Source organism: Trypanosoma theileri, assembly GCF_002087225.1.
Source record: "Trypanosoma theileri isolate Edinburgh chromosome Unknown TM35_Tth_20_V1, whole genome shotgun sequence".
Classification (NCBI taxonomy): domain Eukaryota; phylum Euglenozoa; class Kinetoplastea; order Trypanosomatida; family Trypanosomatidae; genus Trypanosoma; species Trypanosoma theileri.
In genome coordinates this window covers 326,855-353,030 of record NW_021639862.1, presented here as the reverse complement: position 1 = coordinate 353,030, position 26,176 = coordinate 326,855, and the positions used below count along the sequence as shown (strand labels likewise).

Sequence of the window (26,176 nt, the reverse complement as noted above, 5' to 3'; positions counted from 1 at the left end):
CGAGCGAATGAACCAACGCCGCAAAATCAATATAACAAATAATAACGAACTCATGTTTCTATTCATATCACCCACCACTATCCCCCCACCCCACCCCTCTTGTCGTTCTTACTCTTTTTCTTCTCTACGAATCCCTAGCACTCAGTCCTCGAATCGCATCTATGAATCGCTCAATCACAGGCACTGTGACCTCCGGCTTCTCCTCAAGAACATTAGAGTCGTTCTTGCCATTGCCCCCACTTTCACTATCACTTTCACTACTCAATGGTGCACGAATGTTGTTGATATTGATATTGATATTGTTGCCTTTATTGCAAGCGGCCCCACCCTTCACCGATGACGTATTAGACGACACAGTGGAAGAAGATGAAGAGACTGAACAACTAAGCATGTCCATTGAAATTGGATTTACCCCTGCTTGCTCAGTGGTAGATATCATGCCCCGTCTGGTATTAGATGCTTTCTGTGGACTTTTTGTGTGAGTGTAACTCCCAACACTAGTACCTACCGCATCGCCAGTGGTATTATTAGCCGCATTTCCCATACTTCCACCGCTGGATCGTGTGTTTGAGGATGGACCGCGTTCTTTTCTACCTCCATGCTCTTCCTTCTTATCATGTACTTCTACTGAACTGTTGTGGTGTACAGTCTCCACTAAACCATCTTTATTTATATGGCTTCGGCTGCCACGTGAGTTGGTACGGGAAAAGGGTACCCAGTCCTTTCCTTTCTTTTCCACTGTACCTTCTGCTTTCTTGGAACTAACAGCCACTGTGTTGTTACTGTAATTATTATCTTTATTGGTAATATTACTATTTTTATTGGTAACATTATTATTATTACTATTATTATTAACTTGGGTATGATTGGTGGCAGGAGTAGGAGTGAGACTGTGAGGGTGAGGGGTGTTGTTGGCGCTACTGGATACTTTCTTTACCTCTTGCTTATGCAGGTCGTTTCGACTGCTATGGCGTGAGTTTGTGCGTGAAAATGGAACCCATTCTGTCTTTTTCACTGATGTATCTTTTGAGTTCTTTTGATCTCCAGTCCCAGTATTACTGTTGGAGGATACCCCAAGGGTGGAGCTCTTGCTAATGGATGATTCCCTCCTACTAGCCGAAGCGTTCACCCCAGCAGTGGAACCTTCTGCACGGAGAACAGGACGAGCCATACCAGCATTAGCCGCTGCCACGGTCGTATTTGTTGTTGTTGCTGCTGTTGTTGTTGTTGGTGGTGTTTTTGCAGCTGCCCCTGAACCAGACACCCCAGCGGGCATTCGTGGGGTAACGAAGGTGGAAGAGAGGGGTGAGATGGTGACGGAGAGCATCCCGTGCCGCAGACGTGGGGTTCGTGAGGAACTGTGTAGTGCCGCATTGGTGCCGCTGGCACGACTCTGCAGGAAGTACTGCAATGAAGAGGCACTTGTGCTAGAGACACATATAGAGACAATGTCATCACTCTCTGTGCGGGGAGCATTCATTTTATACCGCCGTGGAGATGCTGTGTGATCACTGCGAGCAGATACTGGGGGACGATCACCTCGGATTTGTGCCATCGCGGCTAATACAAATGAACCCTGATTCGTTGCGCCTGTACCAGCTGCTGGTGAAGGTGAAGGTGCTTTTTGCGTTGGTGTAGTTCCTGTTATTGTTGCCGTTGCTGTTGCTGCCTGCGGTGTTTGTATTGGTGGTACTAGTACGGTTTCTCTAGTAGCTGGTGTGGCTGTTGTGGCTGTTGTTGGTGGTGTTGGCACTGCTACGGTGTTGTTGGTTGCTGCTGTGGTGGTGGATGCTTGTGGTGGTGCTGAGGCGGATACGGATATGGATGCGGATCCAGATGCCACTAACGCCGAAAACGATGATGATAATGATGCCAAACGTGGAGTTCCTGATGTTCGTGCGGGTATTTCCTTGAATCTTGGGAGTGTCTCCATTGGACTAGTTGAGGGGGTGGTTACATGTCCTTCCCTAAGGGAAAAGTGAGGGGCCGCAGAGTCAATACTTCTGGACTCACTTATGTTTGAAGTTTCTACGCCTTGTGTCGCATTCTGTTTCTTCTTTTGCTGTTGTTGTTGTTGTTGTTTCTGCAACTGAGATTGAGACTGCAGTGTTTGTGGTTGTGTTCGTTGTTGTTGGGAGTTTACCTGTCGAAGCCCCTGACCACCAGTGCGTGGGTATTGTGAAGATGGTGGTCCTTCTCGAAGCTTCGCTTGGCTGCACCCCATTTCTCTCTCTCGTGAGTGTGTGTGTGTGTGTGTAACGGAACCAGGAAGCAACAACGAAAAAAAAAAAAAAAATAAGTAGTAACTTTCCTCTTGATGTGAAAAGAAAGAGAAAAAGAGAAAGAAAGGTATAAAAACAAAACAGGGAAAAAAGGGGGAACAAGAACGATAAATTCCACTAGTAAACCTCTGTCCAGAAGAGCTACATATACAGCCTTTTTTCATAATATTTATACACGGCGTCTGTATGAATATAACCTTCTTGATCCAATTCCCCAAACCGTGTTTTGCAGTGGAATACTGCAGAAACAGTGGAAGAAAGAAAGGAAGGAAGAATTGGAGTAATGACATCGAAGAAAAAAAAAAGGGGAGGGAAATAAAATAAAAAAACACCAAATATAACTACAAATAATATTAATAAACAAAAGCAAAAATAAGAATAGTCGTAACAGTAATATTCTTACTAGTAGCATAACATGGGATTGGTAACCATTCGTTCTTACAAAGAAATTTCGTAACAATTCTCTCTCCTCTCACCATTTAAGGACCCAATCAATCAATCAATCAATCAATCAATCAATCACTCACTCACTCACTCAAAAATCTTTTCTTCTCTATTTTCAACATCTTTCTATGTATATCTATATGTATGGATACATTCTATTGTTCATATAAACCCTGTAGATCACCATTCCTCCTTATCATCATTATCATCATCTCATTCTATGTTGCAAAGGTTTCTCGGTGTATAGTGCGAGCCAATGTAGCCGCGAGATCTGCCGACTGCTGCAGTAACGCCACCGCATCCGCCCCTCTACTTCTATCACACTCCCTCCCCTGCGCCATTTTCTTTTCTTTCTTCTTTTCTTCTCGTTCTTCTTCACCTGGTGAACCATGTTCCCCCTCCTCTGCTGATGTGGCTGTGTGTGTTGTTTTCGTGCTCTTCTTTCTTCTTCTTGTGGTTTCCGCATCACTTTGTGTGATGCCCTTCACGGCGGCCGCGAGACGTATTTTACCAGCCGCACACCGCCGCTGCAGTCTCTCTATGGTGTGTTCAAACTGCAGTACTTCCTCATCTCGTTGTTTTTGCAGTTCTGCAAGTGCTGTTTGTTGAATACGCATCTGCTCTGTATAGTATGATTCCTGTGTTTGCACTTCCAACTCCGCCTCCTCTGCACGAACACGTGTGAGGGCGAGTTCCTCTTCCATTTCTTGTTGTTGTTGTAATTGCTCTAATGTTGTGCCAAGACGATGGCGTAGTGTGTGTAACTCCGTCTCTGCTGTTTGTAGTCGCTCCGTGAGTTTCGCATGTTCCTCCCGCACAGACCGCAATTTTGTACTTTCCTCCTCCTTTTCCTTTTCACACTTCTGTTGTGTTAATTGCAATTGTTGTATCTCCCGCTCATGTTGCTGTTCTTTTTGTCTAAAAGACGCAATCGCCTCTGCGAGTGCAGATTGGGCTGTTTGTTGTGCCTTCAGAGCATCCGCACACTTCTCTTCTAATGCCCTTACATCTGCCAACAGTTGTTGACGTTGTGTCTCTGCCTGTTCATGTTGTTTCTGCTGTGCTGCCAATAGACTCTCACGTGTGTGGTCCAAATCATCCAGAGCTGATTTCAATTGCCGCTGCACGTGAGCCAACTCCTCTGCGTGTGTGGCCTTCAGTGCGGCCATACATTCCTGCGTGTTGCGCCGTTCACCCTCCACGCGTGTTTGTTCGGTGTTGTTTGCGGTTTGAAGGGCATTCACGGCGTTATCGGCAGCTGCACGACACTCCCGCAGTTGTGCCGTCACTGTGTTGTGAAGACCCGTCGCCTCTTCCGCCGCGGCGCGTGATTGGCGGAGTTGTGCCCGCAGCGTTTCATTAGCGGCGGCGAGTTGCATCATGCGGTGCCCGTTGCGAGTGGCTGTTAAATCCCACAGTGTCTCTGCAAAGTGAAAGCGACTGGACAACTCATCATATTCCATTGAACGGCGGTGGAGTTCTTCAATGAGACGTAGTTGTTCACGCAGACTCTCTTCACGCTCTTGACTGCCGCTAATATTATTACTATTCGTGAAACCAGCACCACTGATGCTAGTGTTACTATTGTTGTTGTTATTATTGTTGTAATAATAATAATACTCACCACCTTCCATGCTAGTATTACTGGCATTATTATTATTATTATTATTATTATTATTATTATTATTATTATTATTATTATTATTGCTACTAGGAATGTTATGAATGAGATTAGGATTAGCACCACTGTTGGTACCACTACCAATCTCAAAATCCGCCTGTGGTGAGTGTGGATGATGATGATGATGATGATGTTCTTGCTTTTGTTGTGGTTGATGTGTTCGATTAGTCATACGTTGTTCATGTATATGCCTTGCCGTTGAACTAGAAGTGGGTGATGGTGTTGCAATTGTGGATCCCGTTGTTGGGACGGTTGTATTGGTGAAAACACCACCCACAGCAGCATTAGCACTAACAGTAGGAGTAGCACTAGTAGATCTCAAAATGGGTGGTACACTTACACGTGTTAGTTGTAAAGCAGAAGTACGCCCTCCACTTCTTCCAACGGCGTGATGTAATCGCTGATTATCTACACTCAGTCTCTGTAGTTTTAGTCGCATCATTTCACGTTCTTCCTCCCATTGATTTCGCTCTCTCTGTGACTTTTCATAATCCACAGTGGCTGCCTTGTACAAGTGACGAAGTTTCTGTGTATCTTGTACTTCACGTAATAGCAATTCTCGTTCTTTTCTCAGTTCCTCTAACTCATGACGTAGGCTCATTTCCTTATTCTTGTATTTGTTCACAATGTCTGTACACATGGAGCGAAGTTGCAGCACTTCTGTTGGTGAGGCCCAGTGTTCAAAGTAGGATAAAACCTCCTCCGGTAGCTCAACAGCATTATCAGGGTAAAGTGGTTGTGGAAGGCTAGTTTCATTACTGCTACTACTGTTACTCATATTACTATTACTATTATTATTATTATTGTTATTATTATTATGGGGATGTGGGTGTTGGTGACTACTCCTTCCGTAGGCCGGTAACATTGTGGAATTCTGAGATTCTGGAATCCGTTGTCGTTGATACTCTTGTCTGGGATCAGAAGGTGGTGATGATGAGGTTGTGGTAGTTGTTACTGGAGGAGTATTCCCCAATACTGTAGACGCAGTTGACATACCTCTACTCTCTACAACAATAACAATAACAGCACTGCTGAGATGCCGGCTAGACCCAATGGCAGACTCTATGTGCACTATCTAAGAAAGAGAGGTTTTTTTTATTTATTTTTTTTTTTTTTTGAAAGAAGAAAAATAAAATAAAATAATGGAGTAAAAATCAAAATAGTGTCATAATAGAGAAGCAGAGAAAAGAATAAATAAATAAAAAGTAAAAAAAACGCAAAAAAAAAAATTAATGAGTAGAAGAAATAAACTAAGGATGGGAGAATGTTTATTTTTTTTTTTTTTTCATCTTATTTTTCCTTTATTTGAGCTCCTTAGAAATCCTCAAAGGAAGCAGGAATTTTCACAGCATTTGTGCATCCATCATGGTATGTGTATTGTACTGTCAATTTAGCTGCAGTCCTCCCTGTCGCAATCCCTCCCGCTGTTCCTCCTGCTGCTGTTCCCACCGCAGGCCGTCGACCACTCGTTAATGTTGTTTTAGTTGAACTCTCAGGAATAAGACGTCCAAAGAAATCCCGTTTTCCACTCGGTTTTAATTTCGCAGCAACAGTAGTAGTAGGTGATAATGATGATGAAGTCAACGTGGGTGGAATAATAGTGTTATTAGACGCTGTAGTTGGTTCAAGAGGAGATATAGGGGAACTCATATTAGTTGTACCCTTATTCTCTAAGCTCACTACGCTCTCTTTCACCTTCTTGTCTTTATTTTCAAGTACTTCCTCTTCTTCTTCTTCTTCCCGCTCACGTTTACGTCCTGCTGCTGGCAATCCACTTTCGTCTACTGCCTTTCCACCCAATGCTGCTAAAATACCCCCATTGTTATTGTTATTATTATTGTTATTTCCATTGTTCCTCCTCGTTGCCGTCGTTGTGGAGTGTGCTGCCTTATTCTGTATGATATACCGCTGGATTTCTCCCACCATAAGTTGTTTTATCTCCTCCTTCATTCGCAGAACCATCACAGATGTTGACGCATTTGTAGAAGCAAAAGATGATGAAACAGCAGAAGAAGCATTATTAGACTGACCCCCCAAAGTAAATCCAACACGTCTTGTAGGCTTTGTATGCATTGTCTGCAGGGTAACACACCCAATACGATGAATAGGTGGTGTTAACTCCCAATGCTCCTCTACAACTCCATTGTTACCTACAGCATCATCTTCCTCTGCGGTTGCCGCTCCTCCTCCTCCTCCAGGGAATGATAATAAAGTTAAAGCAGATGATGATGATGATGATGATGTTGCCGCTCCTGCTTCTGTTAAGCGGAATGATGAACGTGCGTATGTGAGCCCATACTCCGCGTGGCGTGCGATAGAAGCCTGCAGTAACAACTGATCCTCACGGTTTAATGCGGTGAGTGAGGCAACAGAATGGGCAGGTGTACGTAGCGAAGCATTACACAAAGACCTCAATAATAATGGGGCCACTTCCTGGGCGATAGCGGCAATAGAAGATAAGTGTACGGCGAGTGGACCACGACATCCATCTCGTAGTGCTCGTGCAATTGATACCGATTCTGTCTCTTTACGTGATGATGTGTTGTACTCCCGCGGGAAGCCGAGGGGTGCGGCTGTACGGCCAGAAGTACTGCAACAACATGAGAAACACGCCGCTGCGGTTGTATAGGCATACTGCTCTACAAATGGTATTAGCGTAGCACTGGCAGTGGCATTGTGATAAGCATTTGTGGAGAGATAGTCGTGAAATGAAAAAGCATCTGCCATGGTACTTGTACGCTGCAGTGAGTAGTCGGCGTAGGGTCGTTGTAAGTAATATTCCTGCAGACCATCCAGAAGTGTACGTGACTCCACACACTGCTGAACTGCATGGGAAACATAAATATATCCTGGATCCACACGAAACCCTTGTGTTACATGTTCATTACCTTGTTCTTGTCCTTGTGGTGAACTCTGATTATTATTATTATTCTCCATGATGATATCTTTCTTTGAAGTGGAGGTGTTTTGAATGCCTGCCATCACAGCCGCCTCGTAATCCACACCATAATCTTTACGAAGCATCTGAATGTATTTACTACGCTCCTGCCGCACAAACACAGTTCGCCATGTCTCCCATAATCCTAATTCAGTATCTTTCCCTTGCATTTCATGCATAATCATCGTTGTCGTTGCTGTTGTCATTCCCTGTGATGTGTGGCGATAGAGAAACTGTAGTGTGTTGAGACAACATCGTACATCTCCGTTACTGGACTGCACTAATTCTGCCAGTGCGGTTGCACTCACATTTAATCCCTCACGTTGTACAATCTCACCAAGCCTGGATAGCAGCCGCTGTGGACGAATAGGCTGGAAGTGGTATACGTGTTGACACTGTCGTCGTAGAGGCCGCAGTGAAGGTGTGTAGTAATCATTGCAGAGACAAAATACAGGACAATGAATATCTTGCTTTAGAAGAAAAGCAGCCACATTAGCAGCAATACCATCCATCTCATCAATGATAAGACACTTGGGTCTCTGTAGCATCTCTACAAGCGAAATACCTTCTCCTCCTCCTCCTCCTCTTGTGGTTGTAGTTGTCGATGCACCTGATAAGGATAGTGATGAGGAGGAGGAGGATGTGAGTGTCGCCTTAGCTGAAGAAGAAGAAGAAAGAGGATGTACACGACGCCTTGATCGTGCAGGTGCTACAGCGAGTTGAATAGCATTCTCCAACGCCGATGTTGTGCGGTCCACACTGGCATTTATTTCAATGGGTTCATACCCACAATGTACGGCGAGTACATGTGCTAGTGTCGTCTTTCCCACACCAGGTGGGCCCACTAAAACTGCCAATCGTTCTTCAGGTCGCTTGGGAGAAGAGGTGAATCCCGTAGAAATAGTATCAACATCATTACTAGTACTACTAGTAGTGTTATTGTCGTTAAAGATATAGGCATCCCAGCTTTTCATCCATTGCAGCAATTTTAGATTCGTGGAATCATCGCTAAGAAGATCTCGAAACCGTTTGGGACTGTACTTAATAACCCATAGTGTATCGTCCCCTCGGCTGTTCTTTTCTTCTTGTTGAGATGTTTTTTGTTTATCATGAGTTAAGATCTGACTCTTTCTATTGTTCTCTGCGGCTTCTTCGTAAATCTGCTGTAGCAAAGTGGGAACATTCACATAGCCAAGTCCAGTACCAGTCCGCCGTCGGCGCAGTTCCTGCACCACACTCAACAACTCTTCCTCTCCTTCATCATTATTCTCATTTTCTTCTTCTATTTCTTCTGAATGTTTCTGCTCTTCTGGTTGCGGATACTCCCCTGTGTTCATCCCAGTCTCTTCTCTTCCACGTTTCCGCGAGACTTGACGTCTTTCTAATCCCGATGCTGTGAGCCAACGCACCACGCCATTGTCGCCGCGCATCATAAAACACATCTGTGAGAGCGGAGGGAGATCGCAGATGCCTTTGGATACTTCCACTCCTGTTGTTGTTGTTGTTATTGATGATGATGTGGTGGTGGTGGTTTTAGTGGGTATATGTGAAGATAGTGTTGTTGTTGTTGTTGTTGTTGTTGTTGTTGTTGTTGTTGTTGTAGGTGGAAGAAATGAGACCGCGTCGTTGGCGAATGGCACATTTCTCAACAACTCTTCATCCTCCTCTTCTTCATTGTAGTAGTTATTCTTGTTGTTATTCTTCTTGGCCTCACGCTCTGCAGCCATCCACATTTCCTCATCATCTTCACATTGATGTGTCGACATCTAACGACGGCTCCACCAACTTCTGCAATCTATTTTAGTTTCAAGTTCGCTTATGTCTGATCTTGTCACTTTCTTTTTTTTTTTTACTTTTGTTTGTTTGTTTGTTTGTTTATGTTTTCTCTTCTTTTTTTTCTTTCTTCTATGGTACTTCTTTGAAGGAAGTGTTGTGTAATGTGTTTCCTGCTCTATCCCCTCTCAGCTCCTGCAGCTGTCAATGTAGTGTAGTGTATACCGCCTGAGAATCAAAGAAGTAAAGAAACACATAAACACAAAGAATGAATGAATGAATAGATAGATAAATAGAGAGATCAATAAGTAGATAAAAAGAAAGATAAAGAAAGAAATAAATAAATACAAATCATTACAGAAACACTTGTCCAAGATACAGAGACACACACTACCCTGTGAATAACCCCAATGCCTTTCCATACAAACCACCAACGCAAAAAGAGTCGAACGTGGAAAAAAAAAAAGATCACGTCAACTTAACAATGTGGCAACTCTACCCAACTGTACATACCCAGCAGAGGCACAAAAATAAGAACACCAACAACAACAAGAATATCAACAACAAAATGCAAGTGTCAAGAAGAAATCAACTCAATAAAAAGCGCACACAACAGTCACAAAAAAAACAAGAAAAAAAGGGAGCTAAGAAAGCCGTGTGTCACCCGATGCACGAAATATCAAAAGGAACTCCTCTAGTGGTGACTCCCACTCCGATCGCCAAACATCTTCTGGAACGCGTCTCTCAACAAGATCATGATGAACAGTCGTATTATTATTCTCATTATTAACGGTATTCACGTCATTATAAGAAGAAGAGATGGTTCTGGGTGCGTGACGCAATACTTCCTTGTAAACAGAAAAGGCCGCGTCCAATTCCTCTTGCGTTACTGCCCCACTCCGCACCTGCGCCCCGAGAGTGACGTTCACGGCAATAAGTCCATCGCAGAGGTGCTGCAGTTCTTTTCCCTCCGTGAGGGCCACCACAGCAATGCGGGGTATATCCATTTCCCGTATAGGCAGTAGATACGGATCATCGGGGTTGTGTAGTAACTTCGATAAGGCTCCCTGCTGTCGCCGCTGAAGAGTAATGAAAGCAGTGGGAAGATACGAGTGTAGAGTGAAGATCGTAGTAGTTGTGGGACGACGCCACAAACCAGCCATCTGTCTATTTCTTACACAAATGTGTGGACCTCCGCGAGTAGACCCCACGGCAAACTTCACTACTGCAGAGTACATATATTCCTCTCTGTGTAGTCCTGTGGGGGGAAGAGAAGAAGAAAAAAAAAAACAGGAAAGAAATAAGAAAAACGTGGGATGGCGAGTGAGAGAGAGAGAGAGGGAGGGGGAAAAAAAAAAACGAACATAAGTGAAGATAAGCTTATTCGTGGAGAAAAAGCAAACCAAAATATATATATATATATATATATATATATATATATATATTTGCAAGGGATTGTAAAGAGTCACACGAATTAGGCTTTCTGAGGACCCAAATATAACAATTCAATATACGTGTAGTTATGAAGCATGAATAGATCTATCATCTCTTAAAGAGAGAGAAAATAAAAAGGGCACACATCCACATACATACAGAGAAATATGTATAAAGGTATGTAATGTAATGTATGTATGTATGTAATGTATGGAATATACGTATGTATGTATGTCATATTATATCCTGCAGCATCAAAAAAAAAAAAAAAGAGAGAGAGAGAGAGAGATGTAGAAAGTGAAAAAAAAGTGAAAAAAAGAAAGAAAAAAAAAATAAAATAGCTAGTTCACAGACCTGGACAGGCCACATTAAGGTTCTCACTGAGGTCCCGCATTGCGCGGTGTACATCACTGCGTAGTGAACCCATACGTGAACGCACATCTGCCAACTGCAACTCCACACCATGGCGTTCACGCTGCACCGCCGCCTCCACTTGTGCACATCGGCTATCCACAACAGTATCAATCATTGACTGATGTGCACTCATTAATCGCCGCATGTGATCAAGCATTGGCTGCATAATCTCCTCTCGCACTCTCTGCAAACAGCGGTTCTCCACGCCTGAGACTAGATGTTCCACACGACGCAGCAGACGAGTATCACCCACCCGAGATCGATGTTGTTGTTGTTGTTCCCGTTGTTGTTGTTGTTGTTGTTGTTGTTGCTGTTCTGCTCCCCGTACTTCAGCGGGGGTATGGGTAGTAGTTGATAGATGGGGAGAGAAAAGTAGGTCTGTGCTTTCCGTATTCCCCGGGAAGAAACGCGGCAATCGCAACTCTTCCACATCGAGTTGCACTGACCCAAGAGTATCCTCAAGTGTACCAATTCTTTGTTCCAATGAAGAAAATTTATGTTTCCACTCCCGACGCAACGCCTTCATACCCCGCCGCTGTTCCTGCTGCCGTGAGAGTAAAACTTTTCTTTCACGAGAGAAGTCTTCTTCCATTAGTATGGAGCGAACTGCGAGCCGCAGATGTGCGTCCAAGACCTCTGATGAGAAACCGCCCAATTCATCCCCAGGCAATGCTTCTGGGGCTGTTAAAGAGGGTAAAGGTACAGATTCGCCTGCAGGCACACCAGATCTTTGTGCACTTACGGTTCTCTCTCTTTGTTCTTGCAACAGTTGCTGCACAGTGGATACAGTGTATTGTTTTACCTTTTCTAGCATATTTTCGTGCGCTGCAGATGAATATATTCCTCCGGCGCCACTACTCTGTTGTGTTCCGGTTATTTGCTCTTGTGATATACCTCTTAATAAAGCATCCTGTCTATGTTGCTCTTGTTGCTCTTGTTGTTGTTGTTGTTTCCTCTGTTTGCATAACTCATCCACACGAGCGTGCAATGCATACAAGTCCTCCCGTACAGCTCCACATAGTTCCACAAATCCCTCGCGAAGCATACTAATGTTATTTAGTGCCGTATCACTTCGACCTTCATGTGGAGCGTTACTTCCACTGTTGCTATCTCTTCTATCATAGCTAACACTGGAAGGGGAGTCTAGTGGTCGCCCTACAGGCAATGCTGAGGCACCACCTTTTGATTTTCTCTTTCCAGTGGGGAGAGTGCTACAACCACCAAGAGCAGCAGCAGCAGCAGCGGCAACTGCAGATCTAGCTGGATCGTTAGGTGTTTCACGGAGCTCAGGCGATATCAAAGAAGGTGAACTTCTGCCTGGCAAGTGAAGTGCGCGGTGTGGCCTCCTACTTATCCTGTGGGAAAGCTGAAAAGAAGAAGTCAAGGTATCTTCCCTTCCACTACTACTACTACTACTACTACTACTGCTGCTGCTGCTGCTTAAACTTTCATTACTGCTAATATCACTAGTGCTGTTATTATTATTATTATTATTATTATTATTATTATTATTATTATTATTATTATTATTATTATTGTTATTATTATGATTGTTATTGTTATTATTATTATTTTTTTTTTTATTATTATTATTATTATTACCTGAAATCGTTTGTGTAGCAACATACGGCTCTGTAGAAAAAGCAACTGGAGAAGCATCTCCCACTACAAGCCTTGACCTCCTTTCCAAAGGAAGCGTCCCAGGAGCAATAACACCAACAGTACCAGCAGTATTGTCACCTGCAGTAATGATTTCTTCTTCTTCTGATTCTTCATCTGGGGCTGTTGCTCTTCTTCTTGCTGCCATTTCTATAGTCTCTACTGCATCAAATATATCATGCTGTGATAACGCCTCATACGTGCCGCTGCTTCCTCTATACAACGGACTCAGAAATAATCTTTCAGCTGAATTCCCATCATCAGCAAGATTGCCTGCCCTACTAGTAGGACTAGGAGTCTTATTAGTAGTTGTAGTTATAGCTGCAGGATTATTATTATTATTAGAGGAGGTAAGATCCGTAAGATCCGTAGCGTTGTTATCACGATGCACGGCCTCACGAATACGATCCAGTGTATCCTGCAGATGATCCAAACGTTGAGACATACGCCCACGCAAGGACCCTCCTGTATCTAATGAACGTACACTGCTCAGAACATGGCGTGTGTTAATTCCCTCACCACTAACACGCTCACGGCGGGATTGCATTCTTCGTCTTCTTCTTCTTCTACAGCACCCACTGTCTCCACTACAACAACCACGACGAGTGGGTGTACGCACTAGTGCATTTGAACGAACTCTGGAGTTCATACGCAACAGTGAGTTTACCGTCTCACGGTGAGCACCCGTTCCCATTGATATTCCTATTGGTAATGGAGATAACGGTGTTTCTTGAGATGATCTTCCACCCCGTAGAGCATCCATACCCATAGAGATATACGGTGATACTAATGATGGTGATGATTGCTGTTGGGCAGACCATCGTTGTTGGTCCTGAACGCCGAAACTACTACTGATGTTTCCCCTTTGACTTGTTGGGACCACTACGGGGCTATTACGATGACTGCCACTACTGCCGTGATACGGGTTTCCTCCTAATGTTGGTGATGCTGGTGTCCCTAAACGAATATTTGACTGGCGTGGAGAAGTCACACCGAAGACACTCTCTATAGGGCTGCTCCCGAAGCTGGTACGATGATCATGATGATGCGGTACATCAAAGAGGCCCCGACACACCTCACAGTATGAGCTCATACTCTGTTTGTTTGTTTTTCTTTCTTTCCGCCTCCTGAAATAGGAATGTAGAGACGGGAAACGCAAGGGAAAAGAAAGAAAACAAAAGAAATATATATATATATATATATATATATATATATATCTACTTATTTATTTATTTATTTATTTACAAGACTTCACGCACCTTCCACCTATTACTTACAATACCTTCAAGTCTGGTGTATGTGTATATTTCCTTCTTAGCCTCTGTGTATGCGTGCAGTTAGAGTTTGTGTTGTTTTTTCACCTTCTGCTTCACACCCGCTTTTTACCAGTGACTCCTTCTTTTGACTTAATCACACCCCCAGCGATCATAATGGGTTATACATGGTAATAAACAAGTGCACATCACACAAAAAAAAAAGAAAAAGAGAAAAAGAGAAAAAGAGAAAACAGGGAAAGACGGTGTGTCCATAAAAAAAGAAAAGAAAAACCTCCAATAAAACAAAAGAACAAGAGGAAAAATAACAAAAACAATATGTATACACAGCAACAGCAGAAAACCGTATCACCGCTCACTCTAAAAGAGTGCATAACCAGTGGCTGTACTGTACAAACAAAGAAAAAAAAAAGAGTAACGCAGTTATAATCTAAAAAAAAAAAACGAATGAATGAATGAATAAACAAAACAGAAGAAAAAAAAAAGATTTAATGGCGGTCAGTCCCTCTTTAGTCTTCTCTAGATTTCACAAGTATATATATATATATATGTATGTATATATCGCTACGCCAACAATACTCTATTGAGAAGTTGCCGCTCATGCGTCATAGACTCCAACAGCACATGCTGCAGTTCCGCCGCCTCACGCTGCAGAGAGGCAACCGCACGATACACATTCGTCTCCTCACGCACTAGATCTGCAGCGCATCGGTTTAGCACAACACCGCCACTAATGCTGCTTATATTAAGTTCGAGATCCCCATCACATGTTGACAGATTGGCAAAGGATGATGGTTGTTGTTGTTGGTTTTCCTGTACAATCTTCTTCGCTAGAGACAAGGTCCGCAAGGCGATATCCCGCACTCTCTCTGTGGCCTCTCGAAATGCACGCAGACCATTGTATGTATTTCCATTTACTTCAGTCACTGGCACCGATACTTCCGACCCACGATCAATAGAAAGTACAAGGCCATTTATCCTACTATCCTCACATCCCCGCTGTTGTTCTTGTTGTTCTTGGGGAGGATTATCCCCAGAGGTTGGGGCAAATACTGTAGCCCGGAGAAGCACCCGGCGTAAATGCTCAGCAATAGCATTCTCAGAATATACTTTAGGCGCCGATGAGGAGAACGATGTGAAAGAATCAGTTGGTGCAACAGCAACAGCAGCAGTAGTAGTAGTACTAGTAGTAGTACCAACCGTTTGACACAGATGGTTGTGGTTTTCACCATTAACGTGTTGTTGATTGGTGGTATCTGCAAATAACCCCGTGTTCCTGTTGTCTGTCAAGACACCTCCACGCGATACCTTCTCCAACTTCGCTCCTTCTCTCATCTGTTGTTCTTCTCCTTCTTGTTGATGTTGATGTTGTTGTTGAAGGTGCTGTAAAGCGGCAATGGCCTCATCACACTTTTGCCGCGCGCGTTTTGCCTCTTCAGACTTTTCACTGCAGAATTGACTACAGCGCTGCAATATATCATTGAAAACACTTTCAAGACCTTTAAGAGTCGTACTTGTTGCTGTTGTTGCTGTTGTTGTGGTGGTGGTAGTGGTAGCGCCTTCTCCATTATATCGCATGCAGCGGGAACTCATCTCTGCTCGCAATTCACTATTTTCGAGTTCCAATCGCAGTACTTGCTGTTCAAGGAAGCGTATTTTCCTTTCTGCGGCAATCAACTGTCTTGTGGGACTCACCGGTCTGTCTGTTGTATTCACTTTCCTTCTTGCACATCCACATGGACGTGTGTGGATATCTCCTCTACCACTGCAGTTCCCACTGCATGTCATCATTACTTCACGCTCTAAGGATGTTTGCAGTGAAGTAGATGGTCCAAACAATTTCCCAGATACCCCTTTAAATTCTTCTCCCTCGGTGCGATTTCCAAGAATACCACTCTGCAGACGTGACTCTCGTACTCTCATCTCATCAGAAACACGTTGCTTTTCTTCTTCTGCTTGTTGCTCCTGTTCCTTCACAGACTTCTGCAACTCTGCCAGTATAATGGCATCAGAGTACAGCATTGTGTTAAGCCGTGCAATATCACGTCGGTGTTCTTTTCGTGCCTCTGCCTGAGAACGTTGTGTTAGTTCTTGCAATTCTGCAAGTGGCTGTTGTAGGAAAGATCGAACAGTGCTGGCGAGATCACTACATTCACTACTTGAGACAGGCACTAGACCTTCATTTTGGTCTATAAATTTCTTCTCCCCTCTTCTTCCTTCGTTGATCTTTACATTCACTTTAATACGATCATTTGAAATTTCATCCATATGATCTTCACAGGCAGTATTCGATACGAATAATGATGATGATGATGATAATGTTCTAATCACATCCATGTTCGTCGCGTTTTCTGACGTATGGGACCACTTCACACCAATGGCAGCATCTACTGCATTATGCTGAAGATCATCCCTAGTACTAGTACTTGTGCTGTTATTAGGATTGTGATTAAGATTATGGTTAATAATCATAGTATTATCCGTATGCACACTTTCCTCTGGGTATTCTGTGCCTGACACGGAGGGTGGTGATAATGGCGAGGCCCCACCTTCACCGTCTATACTCTTATTACCCACTTCTCTCCCACTATTGAGTGGTGTTAGGTGTAATAGTGAAAATGGAGGTGGAGGTGCGTATTCCGATATTCGCAATTGTGGTAGATGTTCTTTTTCTTCTTTTTCTTTTTCTTCTTTTTCTTCTGGCTCTTGTTTTTGTGGATGTTGATGTTGATCTTGAGAGGGAGTGTACGGGGATTGTACCTCTAAGCACGACTGTCGTTCCATAAAGGCTGACCATGGGGGATATGATAACGGTGAAGTGCTAAAGAGAGGAGCATCGCGATGATTAGAAATATGAGTGTTCACTGCTGAGATAAGAGATGTTGTTCGGCTAATCTCTGAAAGGGTTAACAGTTCAACATCCGGCGGTGTTGTCTTTACAGGGGACATGAGACGCGGAGTGCGGGAGATCGTTGTGGAAGTATTCGCAAGCAATCCCACACCATCATTATCATCATTATCACCACCCACATCATTTACAGAAGCCACGGTACTAACAGAGAGTGTGGAATTCTCATGATATCGTAAAGGTGGTGATAATAAACCTCTCTGACGAGAAAACGGTATGGCAAACATATCAATAACACGACTGGCAGCACACAAATTTTCCTCCCGACGTCTACGACGCAATTCTGCAATGAGATGAGCATTCGTTCCATCACTGCCAGAGAGAAGTGATGCTGCAGCTCCAAGAACATCTTCATTAATATCATCGTAACAAGCATCAAGCCTAAGTGCGGTAATCCACAAAACAGAAGAACATGTATGCTGCAAAGTAGCCTCAATCATAGCCGTAACTTTATCAATACCTACACTACGAACACCAAAACCACTAATGCCCTCTTGTTGTTCTTCTTGTTCTTCTTGTTGTTGTTGTTGATTGAAAAAAAGTGGCACAATCTCTTCAATATGCTCCGGTGGTGTAGAGGCGAGCCACCATCCACCCTGCAGTTGATCTCTATGCATATAACGATATGCCATTTGGGAAATTGCAGTATGTGTGTTAAACGCCATACATGAGGCGGGACTTTCATCATCCATCCACACAGATGGTCCTGAGAGATCCCACAGACGCCAAATACTAGTAGAACCACTACTGTGGCGAAGTAATAGTGTTATCAAGATGTGAGAACCGGCACCTGCTGTAGGGCGCAAAAAGTCATTAACAGATTTAGAAGAACCTCTTCGCCCTCTTTGATATCCATATGCCTCTTCTTCTCGTTGTTGTTGTTGTGATTCTTCCTCCTCCTCTTCTTCTTCTTCACGTTTCGCCTCAACTACACGACGTCGTCGTTCCGCATTGGAACGTGTGTCAGGGACCTCAAATACATCAGTGGATCCCTGAGCAAAGGCTGTACGTGCCGACTGCCATGAGAGGGAGTGACGCAGTGCGGCATGTAGGACTGCAAGAGTTTCTGAAAGAGACTCGCAGCGAATATAACGGGCGGCAGGAATATCGGCGTAGTCTTCCATAAAACAACCAGTAGGAGAACTTTGATCAGTAACACGTGCGAGGAGATCTAATGCTTCCATTGAAAGGGTGACGTCTTTATCTAGTTCAGAGTTATTCTCTAGAGTTTTATCTTTGGATCTATTGTAGTCTTCTTCTCGTTGTGATGGTTGTTGCTGTTGTTGTTGTTCCTTATCATGATTGAAAAAGGATCGCCACTCCACAACGCTGATAGCAGCAACACATGGATTCGATTTCGCAGTAGTATCTGTACTATTGAAAATCCTTTGTATGACAGCTGTAAAGAGACCATCTCTACCTTCAGTGGAACTACACTGTCCTTCCTCTACACCATTCCCAACAGCAGCCCCGAATAGTTGAATAGACTTTCCACTCCCTGCAGCACCGTGGACCACTGTCATTAACTCCACACCCTCTGTCTGCATAAGAGTTGTGGATATATGAGCCGCTAGTGTCTGTGTATACATCACATACGGTAATGTGCCCTTCTCTCCTCCCTCCACTGTAATGAGAGGGGTTCGCACCGTCAACTCTGTGGGAGTGGCGATAGGGGCATCTTGTGTCCACGAGGTAGTGGACATCTCCATCGTTACTCCGCTTACTCGCTGGTGTGCAGCCTCGCTGTGCAGAAGCCTTATATTGCTGTGTTGTCCATTGTTCTCTGCGGCTGTGCAGCGGCCGGCGGTGATATTCACAGCAACCGTTACACGCCCATCACATACACCCCGCGTTGGCCGCATGTGGGGTTTTTTTTTTATTTACTTTAACTGCAGCCACCTATGTATATATATATATATATGGGCTGACGGGTGGAAGTTGAAAGAAGAAAGGAAGGAAGGAAAGAGGGAGAGAGTGGAAATAGAACGTTGTTGTTGGTACTGTAGGTGTCTTCCTTCAGTTCCTCTTTGTATTCCTTCTCTATGGCAATAATAATAATAATAATAATAATAATAATAATAATATTAGTTTGTTGTCCCAGTGAAAATAACGTCACCGTAAGACAGGAAGAAAAATAAAGAGAGAAGGAAGAGTGCAGAGAGCCAGATTGAGAACACAATGTGAAACCAATAAAAAGAGAAGTGATTTGCGTCAAACCCACGTATATATATATATATATAAAGTAAAAGAAGGAAAGAAAGAGACAGATAAATAGAAAATATAATTTGTTCTTTCATTTTCCTTTTCCACTGTACGCATATATATGCATATATATAATCACTCACCTTCTTCTGTCCCCGTATAGTTCTCAGATATAGATCAATAGTGGAAACATACTCCACATTGGTGTCCCCCAAGGTTAGCAACAATATCGAAAGCAAAAAACACTCACACCAACATATAAGAAATACAAAATATCCAATTACACCAGTGGAGAAGGAACGAAGCAAGAAAAAAAAAAAAAGAAAGAAAACCCCACAGAAGCAGAGATATACACATCTGTGGCCTTTTTTTTTTTTTTTAAGAAAAGCAACAAACGACACACAACTCAACAGACATTCTTTTCCTTCCTGTTGCTATGTTGTTGTTTTTTTTTTTTTTTTTCGTCATTTCCTCTTTATTCACGGCTAAAGATAATAAGCATACTGTAATGAGGGACTCCACTCCACCTTTCTCACAGTAGCCCTCCAAAACTTAAAATGGAGTGCACATAAGGCAACAACCAACAGAGCGCACACACAAACACACAAACAAACAATGAGAAAAGAAAAAAAAAAAAAAAATGAAAAAGGTACAACTTACCTTTTTTTTTTTCTGTTAATCATAATATATATATATTTTTTTTTTATTTCTTCCTTTTTTGTTATCACTGAAGTTGTTTATCTTGCTTTCGTTGTAGTCTTTTTTTTCACCCATATCCTCTTTTCTTCTTTCCTGGCCAGAGGCAACTTACCCAGACTTAACGCACAAAAGAAAGGGTAGTCTTCGATCCTCAGTAGTAGCCGGCAACAAAGGCAGTAATAATAATAATAATAATAATAATAATAATAATAATAATAATAATAATAAATAAACAATAAAAGCAAATGAAGAAAAGAGGTAACCATAAAAGAGAACAGTTCCAAAAAAAGAAAAAAAAAACGAGATTGACAAAAAGAAAAATAAAGAGTCTGCATGAACGTGTGTGTGTCTCTGCAGATAAAATATACCAAAATAAAAGAAAAAAACAGAATGCGCAAAGCATAACTCATCGTTTTTTATTGTTCTTTTTTTTCTTCTTCTTCACCACACTCATAAATGCTCTTCACTGGCACTATCACTGTACAGTACCCGAGTCTTCGCATAATTGCAAATATATTTCCAACCATCATATTATTAGGAACGTACAACAAGAAAAGAGGATCCCCCCATCGCAGATGCCTCTACACTCTACACCAAATTTTAATAAGACTAATACAAGATCTTTTATTCTTCTTCTTTTTGTTGTTGTTGTTGTTGTCTCTTGTATGTGTCATTATATTGTGCGAGTTCTCGTTATATTGTTGATATTGCTGTTGTTCTTGTTATTTTTTTTTTTTTTAGTTTGTGTGTTTGCAATATAAATATATATATATATATATCCCTCCCTCTCACACCACCTCTCTTTTTCTTTTCTGTACTTTCTTTTATCTGTTTGAAGGGCGTATATATATATATATATATATTACCGGTGTTTTTTTCCATTCTTTGCTGAAGAAAGAGCGTCCGTGAATATTGCCGCGACCTTAAGTTCTGTAATCACTTTCTGTGCTGCTTCTCGCAGGGTCATACGTTTGCGTGGAGGCATATTCTTCAGTTTCTCCTCCTCTTCTGGATCCACAACGACTGGAGGAGGTGGTAGAGACTTCTCCTTCACAGGGAGGGCGCGTAAAAGAAGGCCGAGGGGTGTTGGAATGGAGGAAACAAGAAAACAACGTCCCCACTGGGCAGAGGATAACGGGACAGCTTGCATAAGAGGTCCACCATACTGAACTCCAATCACCTGTATAATGAAAGTAAGTCCAACAATGAGTAAGAAAAGTGGGGCACGTTCTAATCCAGTGAATATATTAAGATGTCCATCAAGGATACGGGCGTTGAACTCATTAAATAACTGTAATAACACAAAGACGTTAAAGACAATGGTAAGATGTTCCTCTGAACCAGGTTGTACATTGAAAAATGTATATCCACTATGCAAAACCCATAACTGTAGTATCACTTGATATAAAGATTGACCAATAATATTACTCCACATACGTTGTGTAATTAAGGGAGCCTCACGTCCACGTGGAGAGCGATCCAGTACAGTATCACGAGGGGATTCTGTTGCCAATGCAAGTGCTGCCAATGTGTCCATGATAAGATTTAACCATAGCAGTTGTACAGGTTTTAATGGAGATCCATCACTACCACTGAGAGTGGCTCCAATAAAAGAGAAAATCACAGCAGCCACATTCACAGTCATCTGAAACTGCAGAAATTTTGAGATATTATCATGTACATTACGTCCCCATTTAATAGCTGTTACAATCGTACTGAAATTATCATCAAGGATGACAACATCAGAGGCATTCTTTGCCACCTCTGTTCCAGCATTCATTGAAAAACCAACATGGGCATTTTTGAGAGCTGGAGCATCATTTGTGCCATCACCGGTAACGGCCACAACTTCTCCACGTTTCATAAGTTCCGCAACGAGAATTTGTTTATCCAGTGGAGAAGCACGTGATATGACTTGTAAACGTGGAAGAATTTGATTTAACTTTCGTGCACTCTTCGCGAACTCTCGGAATTGTGGTCCTTCCAACGCCAATCCCTGTTCACCTGCGGCTGGACCTGACCAAACACGACCGTAGATCCCCACTTCACGGGCCACACTCACAGCTGTGGCTTTATTATCGCCAGTGATGAGACGCACAAAAATACCCGCACGTCGACATTGGGAAACCGCATTTGGTACTTCTGGTCGTACCGGATCACGAATACCAAGAATAGCAATAAGTGTTAATGGTGGTAAATGTTCATCTGTTGGAGGAAATAAAGAATGTATCTTCTTTCCTTGTTCTACTCTTGTACTTGAGTCGGCATCTTTTTCTGCTTTCAACGGTTCATCCACGTACGCCACGGCGATGGTTCGAAGACGACGACGGGACATATCCATAATTGCATCCTGCAGTGTGGCGGTGATCTTTGAACTCAATGGTACCCGGCACCCATCATGTTGTAGTCCATATGTGCAATTGGCAAGCACCAACTCACTTGCCCCCTTCACATAATATCGAATCACACCTTTCTTTCGTAATGCCAAGGCGGTGGTCATACGTTTCCGTGCACTTGAGAAGGGGTAGGAACGCATTTCCTTTTCATGTGCAAGTAACTGTGTTGCCGTATTATCCAAACTCTCTTTAGTATTATTATTATTATTACTATTATTATTAAACGCAGAGGATGGGGTTACGGAAGACAATGAAGGTGATGATATATTTGGTGAGGTTGTGGAAATCACTGCTGTTTGCTCAAGCATCTTTGCACGTACTGTCATAGAGTCCTCCCCGAGATGATTCACAAATGTTAACATCGCCTGTTCCGTTTTATTACCGGTGAGACGCACAGCACTGGTGTGAGCCACGGCATCCTCCACACGTCTCCATGCAGCTGTACTGTTTACAGAGATACTTTCTGCGAGTAGTGAACGTAGAGGTGAGGCGGATGTGAAGAGTTTGGTTAGTGTCATCTCATCTCTATCCATATTCCCAGTTAATGAAAAGGTAACTCCTTCTGCCGTGATACCATCTGTTACCGTCATTGCATTTTGTGTGATGGTACCTGTCTTATCTGTGCAAATCGTTGTGGCACTTCCCATCGTCTCACAGGCCACAAGATGACGAACCAAATTCTTTTCTTTAAACATCTGTTTCATACTGTACGCGAGGGCAATCGTAACAGAGAGTGGGAGTCCCTCCGGTACCGCCACCACCACAATCGTCACTGCCGTTGTAAGACTGTCAAGAAAAGGTTTATAGTGTAGTGGATGGTGTCCCATCATAACGGAGACCCACAGTTCCCGTATACTTAATACAGCAAACATAAGGGCGGCTGCAATAACTCCACAATTCCCAATTTTATCCGCAAGTTCAGTAAGTTTTTCCTGCAATGGTGTTTCCTCACTTTCTTTACGTACCTGCATGGAGATACGGCCGGCGAAGGAGTTTATTCCAACTCCTGTTACGAGAATCGTCGCATCTCCTTCCACCACATTAGATCCTGAAAGCACAAAGGGATTCATCACCGCATCCTTCGCAACATCATCATTCTCACCAGTTGCAGATGATTCATCCACTTTAAAGGCATTACTGTGTACCACCAGTCCATCCACAGTGAGTACATCACCTCCCGCCACGTTAAGAAGATCCCCAACGAGAAGTTCCTTGTCTGTTGTTTCCACTACAGCACCTGCACGAATTACTGTAGCTCGGGCCGCCGGTGCATCTCGCATGAGTTCCTTAAACTTCTGCTCCTTCTGGTAATTGTTAAGACTACTCACAAGGGTTACAATAGCCACAGAGAGGAGAATGGCAGCTCCCTCAATCCAGCCATGGGCGTAGTCCACACGTCCAGTATGAACATCCGGCACTGTGAGTCCAAGCAGCAAGGAGGTCACTGCGGAGATCATCAGTAATTGCATCATTCGATCCCCGAGTGAATCCCACACAAGATCCATAAATGTCACTTCCGCCGCGGGTGGAAGTTCATTCACAGAGAAGGCAGCACGGCGTGCTTGTAAGGCTTCTGCCGTTTCCACAGGCAATCCACGTAAAAGATCGGTACGCAGCAGTTTTGCCAATCCCCGCACTCCACCAAAACTCTTAAGAAGATGTGGACCCCCTGCGCTGTCAGTAACAATACTGTGTAGAGTCTCGGCGTCAACCCCAAAAGTATTCGCATCTGTTTTTAATGATGATTTTGTTGTTGTTGCTGTTGTTCCTGACGATGATGACATTCCTGCTGTTGTTGTTGTTGTTGCCGTTGACTCTTCTTCAATCGGCAATGATGGTGGTGTTTTCGTTGTCGTTAATGTTTCTCGCATTTTCGGTTTATTCCAGCGTATTATTTTGTGTTGTTCGTTCCGCGATCTAGTCTTCCACTTCCCTGTTGAAGTGTTCTTTCGTATTTGGTCCTCTCACTTTTCTTTTTTCTTTCTTTCTTTTTTTCTTTTATTTTTTCTCTGTTCACACTAGAAATAACAATGATAAGTATTTATTTTTTTTTTTCCTTTGCAGTGTTTGGCTCTTCGTGCAAAGCTCGATCTGTTCTGTTGTGGTAGTTATCGTTGATTGTTTCGCTTTTCTCGGTTTTAGGCGGTTGGAAAAAGCGAATACGTCTGTTCAAATGAATAAATAAACAAATATAGACTCAGAGTATGCAATATCAAATAATAATAATAATAAAAAGGAATATTTGCTCCTTCCGACCCGAATATGCCTTCGTCTCCTTTATCTACCTTCCCTTCTTCCTTCTTCTCTTTCCCATAGAAGAAAAAAAAAAAAGAGAGAGAGAGAGAGAGAAAAGAAAAACAATATTAAAGAAGAAAAACAGAAATAAAAAAAAACAGACAATCAGTATCACAGCAATAATCCTTTCCGGATTAATGATATCCACACAAGAGAGGAGAAAATAGTGGGAAGAAGTTGAAGAAGAAAGTAATGAACGAAACAATGAGAACACCAGAGAGATTGGCAAAAAAAAAAAAAATATATATATATATATACTGGTATATTTATATATAAAGGAATAAACAAAGAAAAAAAAAACCATGGAAAGAGATTTAAAAAAAGAAATATATAAAGACAGATTAGGGGGAAAAAAGGAAGCAAGAAGAAAAAAAAAAAGAGAAAGAAATGCTCATTGCTCCAACGTCCTTTCATCTCTTTCTTTCTCTCTTTTTTTTTTCCTTACTTTCCCCTCTTATTCCTTCTTTCTTCTTGTCATCCTCCTATTCTTTTCTTTTTCGTTGATTCCCCTATCCATTACCATTAAATCTTTTCTTTCTCATTCTCGTTTGTTTGTTTTTTTTCTCTGTTTGTTTGTTTTTCCACTCTCTTCCCTTTCTTTTATTCCCTCTTTCTTCTTGTCCCCTCATTTCCCTTCCTGTCACTACTACCACCAACACACTCCCCACTCTCTACCAATATTGTTACCTATTTTATCTCTCCATCTAACCTTTCAATGCTGTAGTTATTGGTCGATTTCTTCTTCTTCTTCTTTTTTTTTCTCTTTTTGTTCTTATTTATTGTTATTAATTGCTTGTTCCTCTCTACTGTGGGGGTGTCCATGGGTGTCCACTCTCCTTTGTCACCTCCACAAGCCGCTGGACGTACTTCGCCATCGCCTCCTCGCGTGGCATCTTCTCAATGGCCTTGCGGGCATCCCACTTTGCGCGGGCCTCGAGCTGCACGGCCCACGGCTGCGAGCCCGTCACATCTCCTTCCGTTGCTTGTTTGAAGAGTGCGTAGAACTCAAGTTTGACGGCGTTGCTGAGTTGCACGGGGCCGTCCTTTGGCAGTGAACGTACGTACTCCACAGCGGCATCAAATTGAGCAGATGTCATTGTGAGTTAAAAATGGAACTTGGATATATATATATGTATATATATATAGAGAGAGAGAGAGATGGTATGTGCAGATGTATGTATGTATGTATTGAGGGTCTAAGCTAGGGTATACTGTTTTTGCCTAATACCTTGTCTTTTCTTTTTGTTTTTTTTTTTTTAAAAACAGTAGTACTTTCGTAAATAATGATATTATTTAGTAGCGGTATTTGTTCTCTGGGAATGAGAGAATTGCGTGATATGGTGATGTTAATAAGAGCAAGGTAACAGAAAAAAAAAGAATAGAAATAAAAATAAAAAAAAACAGTATTCATTAAGTGAGGATTAACACGCAGAGTATATGGGTATTGTGTATCTATTGTATCTACGCAATTATGTATGTAAGTATGTATGTATGTATTTAAGTTTGTAAGTTTGTAATGATTCGAATAGGGAGACACTGTACCTGCACAAAGAGTTACCGTTAGTTCAACATGAAGCTCAAAAGCACACTGAAAAGGAAAGTATCAACGTCCCACGTCCCACTACCACCCATATATATATATATATATATATAGAATCTTTCATTTCCTCTCACTCTCTCTCACTCTTTCTTTCTCTTTCACTACACCTCCCTAAAACACATAAACACATAAATACACAAATACAGCAATATATATATATATATATATATATTTCCA

General features: G+C 42.5%; 7 protein-coding genes across 7 annotated transcripts; all 7 read right to left on the bottom strand.

Moving 5' to 3' along the window:
• Positions 1–124: 124 nt before the first annotated feature.
• On the bottom strand, positions 125–2,224 carry TM35_000202080 (uncharacterized protein; the record flags this gene model as incomplete). The annotated part of the gene is made up of 1 exon (XM_029026893.1): positions 125–2,224. One exon carries the CDS (start codon positions 2,222–2,224, stop codon positions 125–127), a length of 2,100 nt encoding a protein of 699 aa, XP_028881865.1.
• A 720-nt stretch (positions 2,225–2,944) lies between these two features.
• Positions 2,945–5,401, bottom strand: TM35_000202070 (uncharacterized protein; the record flags this gene model as incomplete). The annotated part of the gene is made up of 1 exon (XM_029026892.1): positions 2,945–5,401. One exon carries the CDS (start codon positions 5,399–5,401, stop codon positions 2,945–2,947), a length of 2,457 nt encoding a protein of 818 aa, XP_028881864.1.
• A 320-nt stretch (positions 5,402–5,721) lies between these two features.
• TM35_000202060 (uncharacterized protein) lies at positions 5,722–9,111 on the bottom strand (the record flags this gene model as incomplete). The annotated part of the gene is made up of 1 exon (XM_029026891.1): positions 5,722–9,111. The coding sequence occupies one exon, from the start codon at positions 9,109–9,111 to the stop codon at positions 5,722–5,724; it is 3,390 nt and encodes a 1,129-aa protein (XP_028881863.1).
• A 651-nt stretch (positions 9,112–9,762) lies between these two features.
• On the bottom strand, positions 9,763–10,356 carry TM35_000202050 (uncharacterized protein; the record flags this gene model as incomplete). Its single annotated transcript, XM_029026890.1, has 1 exon — positions 9,763–10,356. One exon carries the CDS (start codon positions 10,354–10,356, stop codon positions 9,763–9,765), a length of 594 nt encoding a protein of 197 aa, XP_028881862.1.
• A 542-nt stretch (positions 10,357–10,898) lies between these two features.
• Positions 10,899–13,718, bottom strand: TM35_000202040 (uncharacterized protein; the record flags this gene model as incomplete). The annotated part of the gene is made up of 1 exon (XM_029026889.1): positions 10,899–13,718. The coding sequence occupies one exon, from the start codon at positions 13,716–13,718 to the stop codon at positions 10,899–10,901; it is 2,820 nt and encodes a 939-aa protein (XP_028881861.1).
• Positions 13,719–14,463: 745 nt separating this feature from the next.
• Positions 14,464–18,669, bottom strand: TM35_000202030 (uncharacterized protein; the record flags this gene model as incomplete). Its single annotated transcript, XM_029026888.1, has 1 exon — positions 14,464–18,669. One exon carries the CDS (start codon positions 18,667–18,669, stop codon positions 14,464–14,466), a length of 4,206 nt encoding a protein of 1,401 aa, XP_028881860.1.
• A 1,901-nt stretch (positions 18,670–20,570) lies between these two features.
• TM35_000202020 (putative P-type ATPase) lies at positions 20,571–23,975 on the bottom strand (the record flags this gene model as incomplete). The annotated part of the gene is made up of 1 exon (XM_029026887.1): positions 20,571–23,975. The coding sequence occupies one exon, from the start codon at positions 23,973–23,975 to the stop codon at positions 20,571–20,573; it is 3,405 nt and encodes a 1,134-aa protein (XP_028881859.1).
• Positions 23,976–26,176: the final 2,201 nt, after the last annotated feature.